Source organism: Equus quagga, chromosome 2 (assembly GCF_021613505.1).
Source record: "Equus quagga isolate Etosha38 chromosome 2, UCLA_HA_Equagga_1.0, whole genome shotgun sequence".
NCBI lineage: Eukaryota > Metazoa > Chordata > Mammalia > Perissodactyla > Equidae > Equus > Equus quagga.
The window spans coordinates 155981667-155999868 of NC_060268.1; the positions used below are offsets into that span (position 1 = coordinate 155981667).

At 53.9% G+C, this 18202-nt stretch overlaps 1 protein-coding gene across 1 annotated transcript in view; it reads left to right on the plus strand.

Moving 5' to 3' along the window:
• Positions 1–18202, plus strand: part of PAX2 (paired box 2) — an 87312-nt gene that overhangs the window by 9479 nt on the left and 59631 nt on the right. The window contains 3 exon segments of the mRNA XM_046654923.1: positions 927–1037; positions 4559–4724; positions 5493–5690. Coding sequence (XP_046510879.1) covers positions 927–1037; positions 4559–4724; positions 5493–5690 — 475 coding nt within the window.

Below are 18202 nucleotides of genomic sequence, written 5' to 3' on the forward strand. Positions count from 1 at the left end.
GGCTCCCCTTCCCCCTCCCCCTGGCCCGCTCCCCTCCCTCCCTCTTTCTTCGCCCGCTCCCTCCCTCCCTCCCGTTTCCCCCTCCCCTGCCCTCCCCTCGCCGGCACCGGAGTGACAGGCGCGGGGCCCTCCTCGCCGAAGCTCGGGGCTCCGGCGCTGGCGAATCACAGAGTGGTGGAATCTATTGCCTTTGTCTGACAAGTCATCCATCTCCCAGCGCGGGGAGGGGGAGGGGGTCTGGAGGGGGCTTTGCAGCTTTTAGAGAGACACACACCCGGAGCCGCGGCTCCAGTCTCCGGCCGAGTCTTCTCGCAGCCGCAACCCACCTGGGGCCAGCCTAGTGCTGCCGGCGCCGCTCGGCTCCCTTCCTCCCTCCCGGCCCTTCGGCCGCGGCGGTGTGCGCCTGCCTTTTCCGGGGGCTGGGTCCCGGCTTGCGCTCTCCCCTCCCGAAGGCGCCCGCTCGGACATCCCGAGGATTGCTACTTCTCTGCCAACTTCGACAACTCACCAGCACTTGGAGCGGCCCGGCCCCCGCTGGGCGCCCTCGGGCCGCCCCAGCTCCTCGCCCTCTCCAAAAGCCGCCTCTCTCTCCGAAAGCTGCCTCTCGGATGACCAGGTTCCAGGGGAGCTGAGCATATCGCCTCCCCCGCCCAGCCTCAGTCCTGGCCCCAGCTGCCGCGTGCGCCATGCGCCCCCAGATCCCCCCGGCCCGACCCGCCACCTTAGGGCTGTTCTGCTGACCGCCCAGCCCCGCGCCCCGACGGCGGGAAGTTGCGGCCACTGCGGTTGCAAGCTCCGGCCGGCCGGCCGGCCCGGGAGAAGTCCCTGCGGGGAGCGCAGCGCGGCGCCCCCCGCCCCCGCGCGCCCCGCCGGAGCCGGGCGCCCGCTCACCCTCCCCCCCACCGTCCCTCCCTTTTCTCCTCAAGTCCTGAAGTTGAGTTTGAGAGGCGACACGGCGGCGGCGGCCGCGCTGCTCCCGCTCCTCTGCCTCCCCATGGATATGCACTGCAAAGCAGACCCCTTCTCCGCGATGCACCGTGAGTACCGGCGCCCGGCTCCTGTCCCAGCTCGGGGCTTCCAGTCCCTACCCTGTCCCATCCCGGCGCGGCCCTAGCCCCCTGCGTTCATGTCCCATCTTGGAGGCCACGCTGGCTTCTCCCGGCCCCTGCTTTCCTTCTTTCTCTCATTTCCCAGTGTTTCTAAAGCCTCCAGTTTCTCTGCTTTCTGCTTTCTGTCTCCCATACTTCTCCCTCTGCCTGCTTTCCTACCTTCGCTGGTGCCCATCACCTGCCTGCCTGCCTTCCACCTGCTCCTCCTTAGCTGGTGGATCCACAGCCCCTGGCTCTGGCTCCAGCCACCTTACTCCCTGGTCACCCTCTTGCCTTGGGCTAGGGGACTAATAGGTAGGCAGTTTTCAGGGTTTTGTGTTGTGTTTTCTCTATCTCTCTCTCTCTCTGCCTCCTCCTCCCTTCCCTTATCTCTACCTTCCTCAAACTTAGAGTGTGGTTGTCCAGGACGAGACTCCTAGCGTGGGCAGCCTAAGTGTCAGGACAATCAGGCAGTTGAGTGTGGGGGTGGGGTGCCCCCTTCTGACCCTCAGCTCCCAGTATCTCTGGGCCCTGCCAGCACAACCAAGGCTTCTTGTGGGCTGGCTTGAAATACTTCCTTCCTCTTCTTTTCTTTCCTACCTCCCCTATCTCTCCTTCTCCTTCTCTTCTCCTTGAGTTGGGAGTCTGAGATTGGCAGGACCTGGTGGTCATCTTTCTCCGCCTCTCCCTGGAAGATGCTCTAAAAACAAAGAGGGGTTCCAAGGAGAAATCGAAATCAGCAAGAGATCAAGTAGAGGAGCCTTCCAGGCGGCCCCTGGAGATATCTGCCGAGAAGCTCTGCTTCCAGTTCTGGAGGCTCCTTGTCGGCCTCCCATTCCCTGGTGAGGGTGGTCCAGCCAGTGACCCTGCCAGGGGGTAGGCAAAGAGGAAGAAAATGAGAGGGAAGGAACAAAAGGAAGGCAAATGCCAACACCAGGGAGAAAGGAGAGAGAAATCAAAACAAGCGGAAGGAAATGAAAGAAAGAAAACGGAAAGGATGTTACAGAAAAAAAGAGAAGGGGAGAAAAGAAATGAAAAAATAGAAAAAGGGAATTATTTTAAAGAAATTTGAATTTATCTAATTCATGTCGTATGTCCTATGTCCTTAGCTTGGAAAACAATTGAGAGATTTTTTGACAGCTTTTTTTTTTTTTAAGAAAAAAGATAGATTCTATATAGAAAACTTCTCCTCTGTAGATTAGTAATTAAGGATGATTTGTAACTTTTCACAGGGAAACTTTTTAGATCTGGCTTGGATCTCTGCTACAGGCAAGAGAACCGAGGAGGGAGAGATGTTTTTCTCTAAGCATGTATTTAGCGTTACAGGGAGAGCTTTTAAAAATACTCCTGGGAATGAAATATATTTTCCTAAATAATTTCCAAGCACAGGAAATCCGAGCCAGGGGCCTGGGGCCGCCGTGGGTCGCCACAAGCCGAGCCAGAAAGCCTGGCTCCTTTTCGGAGGGAGTGGAACCGGCTCCACACGCTGCCTTCGCCCAGCCCGCCAGCCTCCTCGCCCGGCTGCCTCTGCTCTCGCTTTCCTCTCTGGCCGATTCCGCGGGGGATCCGCCAAGTCTCGGTTGTCCACTGGGTGCCACTTTGAAACCTAACCGGGAGCAAGGCTGAAGGTGGTCGGAGGAAGGGAGAGATCACCGCGCCGGCCGGCCGGCGGGCTGGCAGGCTGGCCGGCAAGCGGCCACAGCCCTAGTCGGCGCCGGCGGCAGTGGCGCATTCCAGGCCCGACTCAGCGCCGGCTCCCGGTCCCCAGACCTGGACTCCCACCGTGCCCCCTTCCCATCCCCACCCCTTAGATTGGGGACGAGGGGCCGGGCCCGGAGCCCGGGGAGGCTGAATTATTCATCTTTAATCTGCCCGCAGCTGCCGCCTTTTCATAACGGTAACGCGAGTTCTCCCGGGGCCTAAATTATTGATGATCGGGGTTTGGAGGGTGGGGAGGGGTGAGGAGTGGGGCTAGAGGTAGGGAGACTAGCGGGGATGGGGGGGTAAAATAGAAGTTCCGTCCGCCCCCAGCCTCCAGATCAGAGGCCTCTCCCAGGGGGTTTCGCCTGCCCTTTCTCTTGGTCCCCCCAGAAGGGGACGACAGAGAAATGAGCAGGGCGCAGATGTCCCCGCTTTCTCCGAAAGTCGCCTGAAGCTAGTAGGGCGGGGGCTGCAGGCTGCCGACCCGGTCCGGCCCAACTCGGCCGCCAGAAGTCTCTGCGCTTGGATTGCTCAGTAACTGCGGCTGCGGGTTGATCGCTCTGGGTGCAGGATTTCTAGACTGCTGTAGGCCAGGGAAAACGGGGCACCGGGCAGTGCCCTCAGGCTTAGTATCCGGTGACCACCTTAGTTCCGAGGTTGGGAGCCCCTGCTGGAGTCGGACTGGAGACCCAGCGCCCTCCTTTTGGCCAGCAGAGCAAACGCCCTTGTTGCGCGGTTTCCTGGGCGGCTGCCGAGCTCTAAGAGGTCAGAGGGACGCGAGCTGGCTCAGGCTGGCTGCACCGGCTGCCCCGTGAGCCCTCAGCCCGCCTGGGCGATGTGTACCCCGCACCCTGGGCGAGGAGGTGGGCCCCAAGTCTGGCGCAGCGCGGCAGGCGGGCGAGCCCAAGCAGCCTGCGTTACCCCGGTGCTGCCGGGAGCCGCGCAGCTCTCCGCTGCCTCCCGGTCTCTGAGCACAGCCGACTCCGGGCCCCTGCCTCTTCAGCCTTCCTTCCTCCACCTGGCTTTCTTTGAACTTTACACACTAGGGAGGCCAGGGGGAAATATGGCCCTCCAAATATCTGAAGATAGAAAACATAAAGGGAAGAAAAACTCTCCATCGAAAAACAAAACAAAAACACAGGGAAGGAGGTAGGAAAACAACTCCCATCAAAAATAAACACAAGGAAAGAGGTTGGGAGCAAAAGGGGGTTATGTTAAGCACTTAGCCCCGGTCTGTGCTCCGAGCCCTTGGGTATGGAGTCAACTGGACCCATATTCCCCAAAATCATCCGTCTCCAATCTCACCTCCTCGCATGCACCGACAACTCCCTCTTGCCTGCAGCTGGGGCGGGACCCCACTCCGCGCTGGTTCCTCCTCTGCCCGGCCCTTCCTTTCTCCTCTTTCCTACATTTTTTCCTGCTGGCATTCATTCCCCCTTTGCTGTTTTTCTCCCCCTCTTCCTTCTTTTCTGTCGCCCCGCCGCTCCACTCCTTCCCTCACTTTCTCCCTGGCGTCGCACTTGTCTTAGAGCCGAGTTCTTGTCCAGCCCTCTGCCCAGCGTCTGCGCTTCCGCGTCTCTACCGCCCATTGGGTTCCAATCCTCAATCCTCCGCGTTGCGGTCGGCGGGCCACGTTCTCCCGCGAGTCCGGTAACATGCCCCTCCGCCCTGCCTGGTCCTTTCGCACGTCCTGGGCCGCGGACCCTGACTAATGGTCGGTCCCTGCTGTGTGTGGGGTGTTGTGTTTTTTTCTTGTCTCTCCCCAGCAGGGCACGGGGGTGTGAACCAGCTCGGGGGGGTGTTTGTGAACGGCCGGCCCCTGCCCGACGTGGTGAGGCAGCGCATCGTGGAGCTGGCCCACCAGGGTGTGCGGCCCTGCGACATCTCCCGGCAGCTGCGGGTCAGCCACGGCTGTGTCAGCAAAATCCTGGGCAGGTGAGGGCCTCGGAGCTGCCCCTGGAGATGCTCTGTCTCCTTTCCTGGCCTGCCTTGGGTCGCTAGCCTGAGAACTTGGCTAAAAGTTGAGGAACCGGCGGGAGAGTGGGCGCTCAGGTGGTGGCCCTGGCCCCAGGAGTGAGGGTGGAGCCGGGTCATCCAGTTCCTGCCCAGTTCCAGGATCCTTGTGGGGAGGCAGCCCCAGTGCCGGCTTCAGTAAGGGAGGGACGCCATTTCTACCAGAGTTAATTCGAATTGGTGGGTTGGAGGAATAGAGTGAGTTGTGAAAATGGGTCCTCGAGGCAAGGAAAATCAGCACTGGGGAGGTGGAAGGAGGCTTCTGGTTCCCATAGGAGGTCTGTGTTCAGCGTTCAGTGGGAAAGGGCTGGAGGTGGTGCCTCAGCCCCGGTCAGCCCAGTCAGCGGGCAGGAGTCCTCCAACCGCTGTTCCTCCTGCTCTTCCCGAATGAAAGGCCAGGCTTTCCCTCCCAGGGCTGCCTATTCCGGCTGGTGTGCACGCAGCCCCTGGCATGACTGCCTCCCTGGAGGGAGTGTCCCCCTCATCATCCCTCTTTTCCTCCCCCTCATCCTCCACTTGGTCCCTGGCCCTAGCCAAGCGCCCTCTGGAAGCCGGCTCAGCCACGCTGGGCCTTTTCCCTCTGCGCTGATGCCTCGAGCGGGAGAGTGGCTCAGTGGCTCTGGAGCCTGCAGCCCCCCTGCCCCAGCTACGGCCTGCTTCTCGCTGACCCCGCCGGCCTTCCGGGCGCAGGTACTACGAGACCGGCAGCATCAAGCCTGGAGTGATCGGTGGTTCCAAGCCCAAAGTGGCAACGCCCAAAGTGGTGGACAAGATTGCTGAATACAAGCGACAGAACCCGACTATGTTTGCCTGGGAGATCCGAGACCGGCTCCTGGCTGAGGGCATCTGCGACAACGACACAGTGCCCAGCGTCTCTTCCATCAACAGGTGAGCCAGCCTCCCCAGCCGCAGGGTGGGACTCCAGCTCCCAGTTCCTGCCCACCAGGGCAGCTCCCAGCACCGGGTCTTGGTTCTTTCTCCAGCCTCCACCATTCCTCCCTGCTCCCAGCCCTGAAGTCCTTTGGGCAGGAAGAGGGGACCTGGGAGGCAGAGAGATGGACAGACAGACAGGGCTGTCTTTAGCTTGGGGCTGGGTGTTCCCTGCCAGGCTTCTCCCTGCCGCCGGCATCCTGGAAATGAATCCAAGTGTTTGTGGTAATTAAGACTCCAAGATTACGCGCCTCGGTATCTAGAGACAATCACAGCCCACAGCCGAAGCCTTTAAAATGGCCAGTGTCTATTCATCGCTTCCAAGCAGACTTCCCTTTCTAAAGGCATGCTCCCTTCTCCAGGGGCAGCCACCTGTCCTGGCTCCCCCACCCTCCCTGCCAACTCCCACAAAGCTTGCCTCCTGGGAGCCTGGGCCTTGCTAGTCAGCTTTGCACAAATTTCCGGCCTACAAGCATGAGTATCCAGGCCTGTAGAGCCATCAGTCAGCAACTGGCAGGGACTGGATGAGGGTCTGGACAAGGAGTGGGATGCCGGGCAGGAAAGGAGAGCTCCGGACCCTGAGGCTGAAGCTTAGGAGATGCCTCCAACCATGTAGGATGACTATGTCCAGGCGTAAGTCTGCACTGATGACAGGCCCGGGGACGTGGAGATAAGACAGGCTGGAGTCATTTCGATATATAGGAGCACATGATAGTCTCCCAATCCCCAAGCCACTCCAGTGTGCTCTCTAGGAGAACACATATGCACACTCCGTGTATGTACACCCGGCCAGTGTGTACATGTGTGCAGTGTGCACCACCTATCTGTGGTGGGCACAGCACATAAAAACAGCACTTAGATGACGGAACCCAAGGTGGTTTCAACCTCACAGAGCTGTACAGCTTGATGTCATCAGAGACCCTGTACAAGTTCCAGACAGCCTTGGCCAGCCTTTCAACTCCTGCCCCTCATTTTAAGGCATATCCCCCAATGAGAAGAAGGCTGAGGGTTTCATACCCATGTTATTCTTTGCTCTCTTCATAGGCTCATTATCAGGACAACTAATAATTCAGATGGTGCCTTTTTCTGAAACTGGCATCACGTATCAAGGTTTTTTTTTTTTTAATATTTTGCAAATGATGTGGAATTATCCCAAATCATCCTGAAAACAGCAGGTAAAATTAGCTGGTAGAATGTACCTTGGCTAAAGAAGATTCCCTCTGCCACACTCGTGCTGTAACGTACTGCAAGGCGACCCCAGAAATTATCCCAGTGTGTGCCATCTGTATTAAAATGGTTATTCAGTTATGAACAGGGTAACATAATACTGATCAGCTAATTATACACCCTCCGAAAACCCTCCAGCTCCCTGGGCCTGGCTCAGCTAGGTATTGAAAGCATAGCGGTTTGACATTCAGACATCTTCTGGGTAGAGCTGGAGAAAGATGGATAGAGCTGGAGAAAGACGCTGGGTGGTTTGGGAGAGGAAGGAGTCTTTTGCATTTAAAAGCCAAAGGAGGAGGCTGGGGAAGCTTTGCAGCTGGGCAGAAGTGGCCGTTGGTGAAGAAAAGGGGACAAAGCATTGTTTTCTGAGCCATCAGGGACTCAGCCTCTTGGCTGGCTGCTGGTCCTGGGAGTGAGTAGGAACTGCGGCTTGGGTCGGAGAGCAGCTCTGTTGAGGAGCCGCGTTGCTGAGACTGGCTGTTGGTGTTCTGGAGAACATTAGAGAGAAATGCTTGCTGTTAGCAGAAGGATTTGCAAGTCTTTGGAGGAACCCATGATATGTATGGTTAAGGCAATTTGCTTCTCTCAATGGATGGAGAATCGGCAATCAAGGCAGGTGTGGTGGTAGCACCCCTTGCCTAGCACCCGGTCTAGCACCCCTTGTCCCCCTCTCCCCAACAGTGAGTATATCCCTCACTGGCTGAGGTGTTTTGGGAAGCTGGCTTATGCAAAAGTTTGGGAATGCTCTCCTCCTGAAAAGCCATGGCAAGCAGAAGACAGGTGACCCCAGGATCAAGTTCCAGAGGCCTTGAGATGCACCCACTGGAAGTGGGAGAAAGTAGAGCAGTGAATCATGAGTGGGATGAGTGGAGAAAAAATACCTCAGCTTGACAGCTCAGACGGCTGCACAGTCTGCTCCGTGAGGGGCCCTGTCACCTTTGGGGCATGGAGGCTTCCTTTGGGTGTATAGCCATCTGTGGGCAGGTGTTGCAGGAGATGGAGAGGGTGTGGGAGGAGAGGAACAGGGAAGACCCTGGCAGCATGGGCAGCCAGCCCAGGGTCTGCATTGAGGCTTCTCGGCTTGCTTTGTCACCAAGGAGCAGTCAGCGCATTCTCGATTTTGCTTTGGGACAGAATCCTACTGTGGTTCATATTTTGGAAAGAATTCTGGGGGCTTCCCAGTGTGCTGCTGAGTCTGGCTGGAGGGATGCTTCTGGGCCCCATGCCCTGAGCTTCATCCCTGTAGGTGCTTTGCTCCAAAGGAGGAAGGTTTATCTGAGATGCCTTGTTTCACCCTAAACCCTGATAAAGGCAGAATCTTTCTGCTGGCACTGGTGAGGTCAGGAACTTTGTGAATTCTCACTCACTGTAGGAAGAACCTGCAGATTTTCCTCTGTGCATAAAGTGTGGTGCACTGGGGAATGGGTGGTTCTTGAGTTTAGAGCTTTACTGTTGCTGAGGTGCCCGCTTTGCTGGGTACTTTATAACCATTAGGAGCAAAGGTGTGCATGCCGGTGGTTGGCAAGAAAGGAAGTCCACACATGCTTACCCACCTGAGCCAAATTGTAAAGTTTTTCATCTTCTCCTCCCCAAAACAGATGCTGCCGCCGCACTTAAAATATGCTGTTATGGTTATAAACTAAATTGCTTTTCATGCTTTAAAAGTGGTTTTGGCTTTCTCTGATCCTGTCGCGATAAAGGCTTGGACATCAAACCCTCATTCTCTATTGGCAAATCCTCATAGAAATACCTCTATGAGCCAACACAGTGGGTCGGGGAGGCCTCCCAACTCCACCGTCACCCCCAGAGACCACTGTCAAAAATCCGGAGGGTTGACTGGATTGCTTAGCATGTGGAATTTATCTGAATCGTTCTCACTATTGCGTCACTGATCACTGAGCGTAGAGTTGCCAGCACTTCAGCTTGTACACTGCCGCTGTAGAGGGTGGGTGTTTATAAACAGGTAACTTGATATTGAAACCCGGTGTGGGAAATGGCCAGGAGTGGGGAAGAGATGGAGGGAGACCCAAACTACTGGAAGGGAAAAAAGTCACCTAGTTACATTGCTGAGCAATTGACTAGGAGGAAGGATTTTCCTGATTATATGCCAAAGTCTTCTGGTTTGGCTGTTGCTCTGGGCAGGGAATACAGCTCCTTTGAAAGAACAGGCACAAACTCCAGATAGAGTCTAGGGTTATTGAAGACCCCCTGAGGGCGCTCTCTTAGAATGAGCTGACAAGAAAGCCATCACTCTCGGCTTTTGCAGCCTGCCCCACACTCTTTAGGATCAGTTCACTCCCTGCCCCTAGACCTTTGCAGTGGACTCTTCCAGAGCCAATTTCTCACTGATCACCTGCTATCCATACTTTCTCTGAGCCTGTTTGGCTCTAAAGCAGCACATTCATTCTCCTCGCAGTGGCAACACTGGCTCCAAGAAGGCTACAGCCCCAGTGCTGTTAAGGAATTCCATCTGTGTCACTCGCAGTTCTCCGTCAGAGGTCTGGCAGTGGGGTGACAGTAGTCTACCAGCTGTTCATTCAAGGACCTTTCCAAATAAAGTGGGAGCCACTTATTCTCGTCAAGGGAATGCTGAAGACATATTCAGGGCTGGGGTCTGTATCACCCTCTCTGAAAGTCAGCTTCTAGAACATGGCACATTTGACTCTTGGACCTGGCTTGGCTTGAAGCCAGGCCAAAGGGGCAGCATTGCCTGCCACATCTCCAAACCCTTGCAGCTGTAGGGTGGTCAGGGCTCTTGGTCTCACAGCAAAGAGCCAAGGCTAGTTGGTGGGCTAAGAAGATCTCCCCACAGAGGCATAGGAGAAATAAAGACAGAGAACTTGCCTTCTGTGGCCCTGGGCCTACCAGCCCAGGCCACAGAGAGCTGATGGACATGCTGGTTACTGTCTGAGAAGCCTTGCTCACCTGTCCTTCCCCAGAGGGGGTCTCCTGCTGCTGAGGTTGCCCTTCATTAGAATGACATGTGAAATAGTCATGACTGTTGGTCGTCTTATTCTTAAAATGAGCTGGAGTTGTCCTCCTGAAAAGCAATCTTTGTTCCCTTAGTTATTTTAGACTTCTTGGCTGGCAGTCACATTGGTCTGACTGTTTCCCTGTTGGCTGGCTCAGAGTGGGCGGTCAGGCCACAAAATGGCTTTCAGGTGAGAGCAATGGCTGTTTGCCCTGAGTTCTTACCTCAGCTGGCAACTCTTGAAAAGAGGAAGACAGGAGGGGTTGTCCCTAATGAAAGCTCCAGGTGGGTTTTGGAGGGTGATGCAAAGAAGAAAAGAGAGGGAAAACTCTAAATAAATAAATATAGTATCCCAACTATTCTGAGAACTCAATAAAACAATCACATCAAATATGAGGAGGCATAAATCTTGTGTCTGCACAGGTAACCTACTCAATTGCTTTTATTATCGCCCAGGCTGCCTCCATTTATTACCTTCCATAGCCTGGGCAAAGGAGGTTGCGTGGAGGGTGGTCTCCAGTGCAATCCTACACCCCAAGAGGCAACAATCAACCCATACAGCCAGGGATTTCGATGGGAGCTTGGGAAGGGCCCATCTGTCTGCATGAAAACCAATCAATAACTCTGTAACCAGAGCCCTTGTCACAGGGAAATGGACAACACAACAGTTCAATACAGGGGCCACAGGGGGAATTAACCAAGTGGAGATGGGGCCAGGCAGGAGCAACCCCTGCAGAAGGGAAACGGGGTGCTTGGAGAAGGGAATATTTGGGAGAGAGTGGCTTGTGGCAGGGGAGAGCAAGGGCTTTGTGTGCATATTGGCACAAGGAGAGAATGATTGTGCAAAGTAGGTCCGGGGGATAAGATGCATGGTAGAAAGTTGGGGCAGGAGGGAACAGTTGGGAAACGGGCTTGTTCTGGTACACACGGAATAGTATGGTTGTGTATGTGATGGTATATGTTGAGGACAAGAATATTATGGCTTCCAGAGAAAATATAGCAATAGTACTAACTGGTGCAGAAGGTAAACCACTACCACCACCAAGAGCCTGCACGTCAAAGAGAGGGTTCCTTATGAGCGCTTATGCGATGGGGTCCTGCTTCCCAGTCTTCTCAGCAGGACAAAGGAACACCTCAAACCAGGGGCTCCGTTGTTTGCTCCCAGCTTCCGAGATCTCCAGCCCTGCAACTTTCCAGTTGTGCTGCTCTGCGGCTTTGCCCCTTAATGCTCAGGTTTGTCCTTGGCCCTTCCTTGTTGCTCCCTGGAGTTGGAGTTCTTGCAGTAAGAGGAAACTTTGTAGGCTGGAAAGAATTTCTTTTTCACTTCCTGTTCTTTAAAAGATTGCAGTAAAGGGTGCTGGCCTGGCCTGCCGGCTCTCTGGATCACTGCTGTTTCTTCTCACACCCACCTGCCCCCAGGTTTGGATTCTTGCAGGCAAAGTTTCTTGAGTTCAGAGTTCAGATTCAGGCAGGGAAGCAGTTGTGGTGCAGCTCCGCCCGGTGCAGCTCCGAGCCCAGAGAGAAGGGCCCCTGACACATCCGAGCAGTGGGAAACGGTGTCTGACAACCAATGCCCGAATAACATCGAGGGAGAATTACATCACCTTGGCTTTCTCTGTCTTCTGTAAACTACTGGGTTGAGATGTTTTTCTCCCCCTTGAACAGGTTGTTTTGGTGCTGCAAAGGTGCAGCTTGAATTTATTCATGATGATCGATAGGCAGAGAGTTTGATATCTTTGGGATGTGTGGATTTGTGTGTGTTTGTGCCTATCTATGCCTGCTCTTGGCTAAAAGGGCTCCGAGGCCAAGAAGAGGAAAGGGAGGAAGGCTCACAGGATGTGACCTGCAGTCACAAACAAAAGCTGGACACCTTGTCCTTGGGCCCATCAGGTCAACGAGTGAGGTGGTCATTGGAGTGCTGGGTAGCAGTGATAGAGTTGGGCTGAAGATTCCTCATTTCATAGTTGGGCAAACTGGGGCCAAATTTTCCTGCAATTTTTATTTGTGCTATAACAGTCCATAGTCCAGTTAGTCCCCAATAAGAGGGGCTTTGCTACAGTGATGGCACCTTTGTGATGGAGAGCTATGTGATCAGCTGTCTGTCTTTGTTTCGACATTTGAGTCCCAGCCCAGTTGGCAGAACTCGTTGGGGACCAACTGCAGAAGCAGCCACAAAGATGCTCTTCCCCGTGCATCCCCTTCCTGCAGAGTTGTGGTGCAGTGACCCACCAAGGGCCCTGCAGTTCCTCTCAGCAGGAGGCAGGCAGCAGCCCTGGGACACAGTCACAGGCACAGCTTTCCCAAGGGCCAGGCCCCAGGTCAAGCCTCCAAATCCCTCCCCAGTCACCCAGGTACCAGGGAAATAACGAAGGAGCTGTGTGTAAGAAACGCACGTCTGGGAAGTGGAGAAGGCTTGGAGACCAGGAGGGGCCTGATGGCAGAAGCAGCTGCCTGGGGCCTTCTGGGGGGTGGGGAGCTTGACATAGGGGAGCTGTTGGGGATGTGGGAAACCAGAGGAGAATGATCTGGAACTGGAGACAAAGGAGCAAGTCCCTGTGTAGACCTGGGGGCTCTCATGTAGGAGAGGAATGGCAGGCAGCAGGAGAGGCCATAAAGCCAGGCTCCTCTTGTAGCTCATCCTCAACAACCACAAAAATAAATGGACTCCTTCTGGTTTTTGCAAGAATATGATAAAGAGATATTTTGTGTTTTTCGTGGGAGAGAGAGAGACAGAGTCGGCATTCTAGAGAGGTTCAGGTTTATTGTAGGGATGGGGGTGGGGGAGAAGTAGAGCCCAGAAGTCCAGTCTGGAAAGAAACGTGTTAGTGAGGGACCATGATGGAGATGCCGTGTGGCTGCAGGGGTCACAAGCACAAATGCCTCCCGAGGCCATGGCAGGGAAGGTCAATGGGAGAGGCTGCAGAGGATGAGACAAAGGTGGTAAGAGCTAGACAAACAGGAGCTAAAGCATGTAGGCCTAGCCTAGAGGGCAGTAAGATTTGGTTTCTAAAAACTCTGTGCTGGTCAAATAAAACACACCTTCGGGCCTGGTTCAGTTCATGGGCCAGCAGTCTGCAGCCCCTGGTCTGTGTAACTGGACATAACTTATCTCTCTGCTTCAGATCAGAGCAGTAAGCTCAGTGCAGTGGCAGGGGAATATGACATTCCTTGAGCCCTTTAGCCCAGAAGGCCCTGAGGAAGGGAGGTGGGAGAGAGAGAGTAACTCCCTATAGCTAGGGGAGGCGAGGGTGAGATGCGAGTGGAAACGGAAGGACAGAAGTCAGGATGGGGACTGGGAGAGTAAGGAAGGAGGTGATGGAGTTGACGGGTGGAAGGGAGGGGCTAGGAGCTGGCTCTGCCTGGACAGGCTGGCTTGGAAATGCAGCGTATGGCAAGAGTGCAGAGCAGAGAACCACAGAAGCTTGAAAAGAGGGGACTGGATCTTGCTCATCCGAGCCAAGGCCTTTGATAGCGCTGCAAGGTCTTGGAGGTGACTTGAGGGAGCCAGAGCTCTGGGCAGCTGGTAGACCAGGCTGGTGGGGGCCTGAGGGGAGGCTCAGAGGTGGTAAAGGAGAAAAGGGGAGGCTAGCCAGGGAGGAGAAAGGTGGCTGAGCAAAGAAGTGGCATAGGGGTAAAGTCACAGGCCCTGAAGCTCCCGGCCGGCCGCCTATACCGGGCAGCACCTGCATGGCAGGCCAGCAGTGGCTGTGGGCTGCTGCAGTGCAGTGGCTCCATCCTGGTCCCTGGCAGAAGGGAGAGTGGGAGAGAGGCCAAGAGGAAGGGAGGGAGGTCTCCACTTCCTGAGTGTTCCAGATTAGAGCCCCCTCCACCTGGGAGCCTCTAGCCACTTTGCTCTGGACTTCCTCCTCCGCCTGCCTTTGGCCCTGCCTGAACTTCTCTGCAGCAAGCTCCCTCTGCAGCCATCCAGGAACAGAGGCAGCCAGAGAACACAACAGGCAGCTCCTGGCAGCTCTTGGCAGGAGGGGGAGAAAGGCTGGGAGACAGGGAAGCAGGCTGGAAGGCGAACTGTATCTACCTTATAGGCACTGTAAGGTCAGGAGATAGAGAGGAGTACTTGGAGGACTGACAGAGAGGGAGGGGGGCAGGAAGGGAGAACAACAGTGGCCCCGGAGCTTGAGCAAATGGGAGCAAGCACTGGGGGCAGCTTTCCTGGGGCCTGATGCTGCCCCTTGGCCCCAGGGTCTTTGCAGGGCTAGGGAAGGAAGTTGAAGGAAATCAGGAGCCTTGTGGGCGGCGTCCCGCCTGACAGGCCACAGAGATGGTCAGGGAGGAGGCTCATTCTGCCCATTTTCCTGTGACCTTTTGTCCTAATTCCAGAGGACACGATGGTGCCTGCCTTGTGTGTCATACCAAGAGAAGTTGGTGACCATGTTGGGGCCTTTGTGTGGCTCTGTTTTGGGAGTGTGTGGGATCCTGCTATCTCTCTGAACCTGGCATTCGTGCCCTGAGAAGCTGTCTCAGTGGCCCCGGCATTCCGGGGAGCTTTTCAAAGGAGTCAGTCTTGTTGAACAGGGAGCTGGTAGTTTGCTCTTCAGAGTCCAGCTGAAGGCATTGTTTGGTCCCAGAATGAAAGCCTCTGCCATCATGTAGACAACCCGCCTGTTGGGGGTCAGCAAACATTATCCACAGAGTACGGGGTTGAATGGATGGTAGATGTCCTGATGGGTTGATGCTGGGGCCCTGTCAGGTACACAGAGGGTCCTGATAGTTAGTCTGTGTGTGTGCACAGGTGCTTTTGCTCTGCTAGTGGTAAGGGTGCAGAGTTGTGTGTGATGCTGGGTTGTGGGTGTATGTAACACACTATTAAGAAAACTGGTAGCAGCTGCTTGGGCTGTGTCTGCTGAGGTCCTCAAAGAGAGTGTTCATTTAGGTAGGGACAAGGGTCAAGCTATTTGTCTCCTTTTATCATCTGCAGAGGGATAACTTCCCTTCCTCCCCCCATCCCCTACCCTTTCCTTCCTCCCTCTCCTCCTCCTTACTCAGGTTAGCTGGTTCGGGTTAGAAGGCCAATCTCAGTAGACTCTAATTGAAGAGTGAAGAGAATTTGATAAGATAAGGAGGGCCTTCCTTCCTCTAGGGACCAGTAGAGGTTTCGTGTTCCCCCACTCCACGCTGCTTCACTAGGGCAGGCCGCCCTCCACTGAATCTGACTGTCTGGCCTGAGGGAGAGCCAGAGCGAAGGAGGTATCCCCCAGGCTGACACTTGGGTTCCTTTCCCCAGTCACCATGGGCCTGGGAGGGACAGTCCAACAGAGCCCCGATGAGAGAGGAAGAGAAAGTAGAAGAAAGATGGCTGAAGACGGGAGAAGAGAAGTGAGAGCCACATGTGACTGACACCGACCAGCCCCAGCTAAAGCCTGTTTTTGGCCACAGAAATGCACTGAGTGGGTGTGTTGGGAAGGGGGTTCTTCTTTCATCAGAAAAGAGGCTCCGAAGCCTTTTAGCCAGTCTGTTGGGCTGAGCACTCAGCTCTCTGCAGGGGGTACAGCCCTGGTTCAGGTCCAGCTCCTCCTAGAAGTCAGGTTCACCCCCACTCTTACGCCCCCTCCCCCCCCCTCCCCCCCCCAACACCTCCCCCCTTTCCCCCCCCCCCCCCCCCCTTTCCCTTAACTTGGCTTCAACTAGGTAATTCCTGTCCCCAGGGAGACAGGCGGGAGGCCAGTGCAGCCTCCTTAGGAGCTGACCTCCCAGGGTGGGTACAAAAAAAAGTTGAGAGAAATTCATTTCATGGCCAGTGGCTGCTGAGAAAAGGCGATTCTAGCATACGAATGTGATAAATGTTAACTGAGCATTAATCGCATTAAAGAGGGCCCTATAAACTTTTCATTTCTAATTAAATTCATCCAGTGATGCTGCCCAAGCGAGTACTCTGGGCCTTTGTTTATGTGGAAAATTAAAATGCAAATACAATGGGATTTATTTCCAGGAGTGGAGTGATGGGCTGGCCCCTCTGGCTACTGGTCTCCAGGACTGTCAGGCCAGGTAACTGCTTCTTTGGAGGTGCTGTCCCCCTTGGGACACATTCTGGTGTGGAGGGAGAGGCCAGAGTTCAAGGTCAAATAGAGTTAGAATGAGGAGAAAGTGTGGAAAGAATGAAAGAGAAGGAGAAAAAGGCAACAGATGATCCAGAAATAGGGGGAAGCATTGTCCTGGTTTCCCACCTTCCTCCTCCAACTCACACCTCTAGGAGAAAAGCCCCCAAACCTTTCTTATGAATAATGCCATCGCAAGCCTCCTCTGCAGCTCTGGGATGAAGGGTGTGTGTGGGAGGGAGGATTTGGAGGAAGCAGCCCTGCCAGGCATATATGGGCCTTCTCCTAAAAGAACCGAGCGGTCATCAGCAGGGAGGGCTCAGGGCCTGGATTTATCTCCAGCAGTTTGAGGGTCAGCTGCTGTCCACATCTTGGTTTTACTGGCTCTTCCTGCCAGTGCCAAGCGGCATTGACACAGGGCAGTGGAGCATAGAGGCACAAACCGAGGACGCCGTGCATGCACGCCTGCACGCACACAGCCTTCTCGCACGTAGGGAGAGCTGGTCACTCATAAGAATAAACAAATATCCCTTGCGGGGAGTCTTTTAGTGTCATGATGCCTTTGATAAAAGTGGTAACCCTAAATACTATTGAATGGAACAATCTAAAGTTCCTCTTTACCAAAACATAAATTAAGTCGAGTGGAGAGAAAACCTGGGTAAGAAAAATCATTTGGGTATGTCAGTAAAGGCACTGAAAGATCGCTGTGCTGCTCTGTGGATAAGGAAGTTGTAAATAGCATTAAAAAGTAGAGAGGGAAAGAAAATGGAGGTAGGAGAGATGACAAAAGGCAGAGCACTAAATCACAAATAGGGGTACAAGTACAAAGTCACAAGCCAGATTTATGCCAAGCTTTGCAAAATCTACAGCTTGGACTGACGCTACGTAGAGATACCAGGCGCACAGGCATGCAGGCATCCGGAGCCATGTCAGCGTGAAGAGGGTGGATTGGCCACAACGTGGGCTCTCTGTGCCAGACACTGGGGCTGATCCCTCAGCTCCACCGTGCAGGGATCTGATCCAGCAGAGTTCTCTAGGCAGTCAAGGATACAGTCTCGTAAGGTTTTTTAAAGGTTTTCGAGCAAGCGAGTCTCTTGTGAGCTGGGTCTGCGTTCCAATGGCTCTCCAAGGTAGCCACCCATTCCCAGAATGGAGTCTGCTTGACCAGTTTTGTCAAATAACTGCCACCCCTGCCCTCTTTAGTCTGTTTTCTTGTGGGTTCTTCTTTTCCTCTGTAGTGTTCGCTTATGTCTCTTGGAAATGCAGGAGCGCTTGCTGACAGACAGGTTAATGACTCTGGCAACTCCCAAACATCTGGATGAAAACCAAAACCTTTAGTCAATCATCTATAAAGGTTGTCGATGTGACGCCAAATATCTGGCAATTTAAAGACATTCACATAATTGATTGAATCTCTTAGTTTTTATCCAGGCACGGCATCCACACCCATTATCATTTCATTGAGAAACACCTATTTTCAGAGGAAAATAGTCTGGAAATAAAGTGTTGTGGTTAGAAAGCATCTTTGAGGCATTTGAATCTCATTTCTGGTTTGAAGGGAGGCTGAGCTCGGCCCAAAAGTCAAGTGGAGAGCTGATACTTAGAGCATTTAGGATCTGAACAAACACAGCTGATGGACACTTTCCCCTGAAAGTTGGTGGGAGGAAAAATCTCTTTGTCCAAATAAGCTTAAGCTGTTGGTTAGGCCCAGTTCTGTTAGGGAAGCCACTTGGCCATCTTAAAGGAGAATCTCAGGGTTCTTAGTAGATATGGTCTTTCATTCGTTTATTCTTTCATTCATCCATTCAGAAAACCTTTGCTAAGTACCTGCCATGTGCCAGACAGTTCACATAAACCTATATTAATGGTTTGCCAGAGTTTGAATCTAGCTTCCCTCCTCAGTGACTGTGTGGTTATGGGTAAATGTCATCTACTCTCTGGACCTCGGTTTCTTCACTCATCTAATGTGGGGATGATCTCTCTCATAGGTTCACATGAGGGTTATATGAATTAATCCACATGAACTTGCTTAGAACTGCACCTAGCAGATATCAAGAGCTCCACAAATGTTGGTTATTATTATAGTAATAGTAATCATCAAGTGTATATATCTGGTTATGTATCCATGTCAGTGTGTGTGAGTTCTGGCTTGTGTGTGCATAAACATTGAACTCTTTTAAATAAAAAAGCTGGAGGAGCCAAAAGGATATTGTGTGAACAGA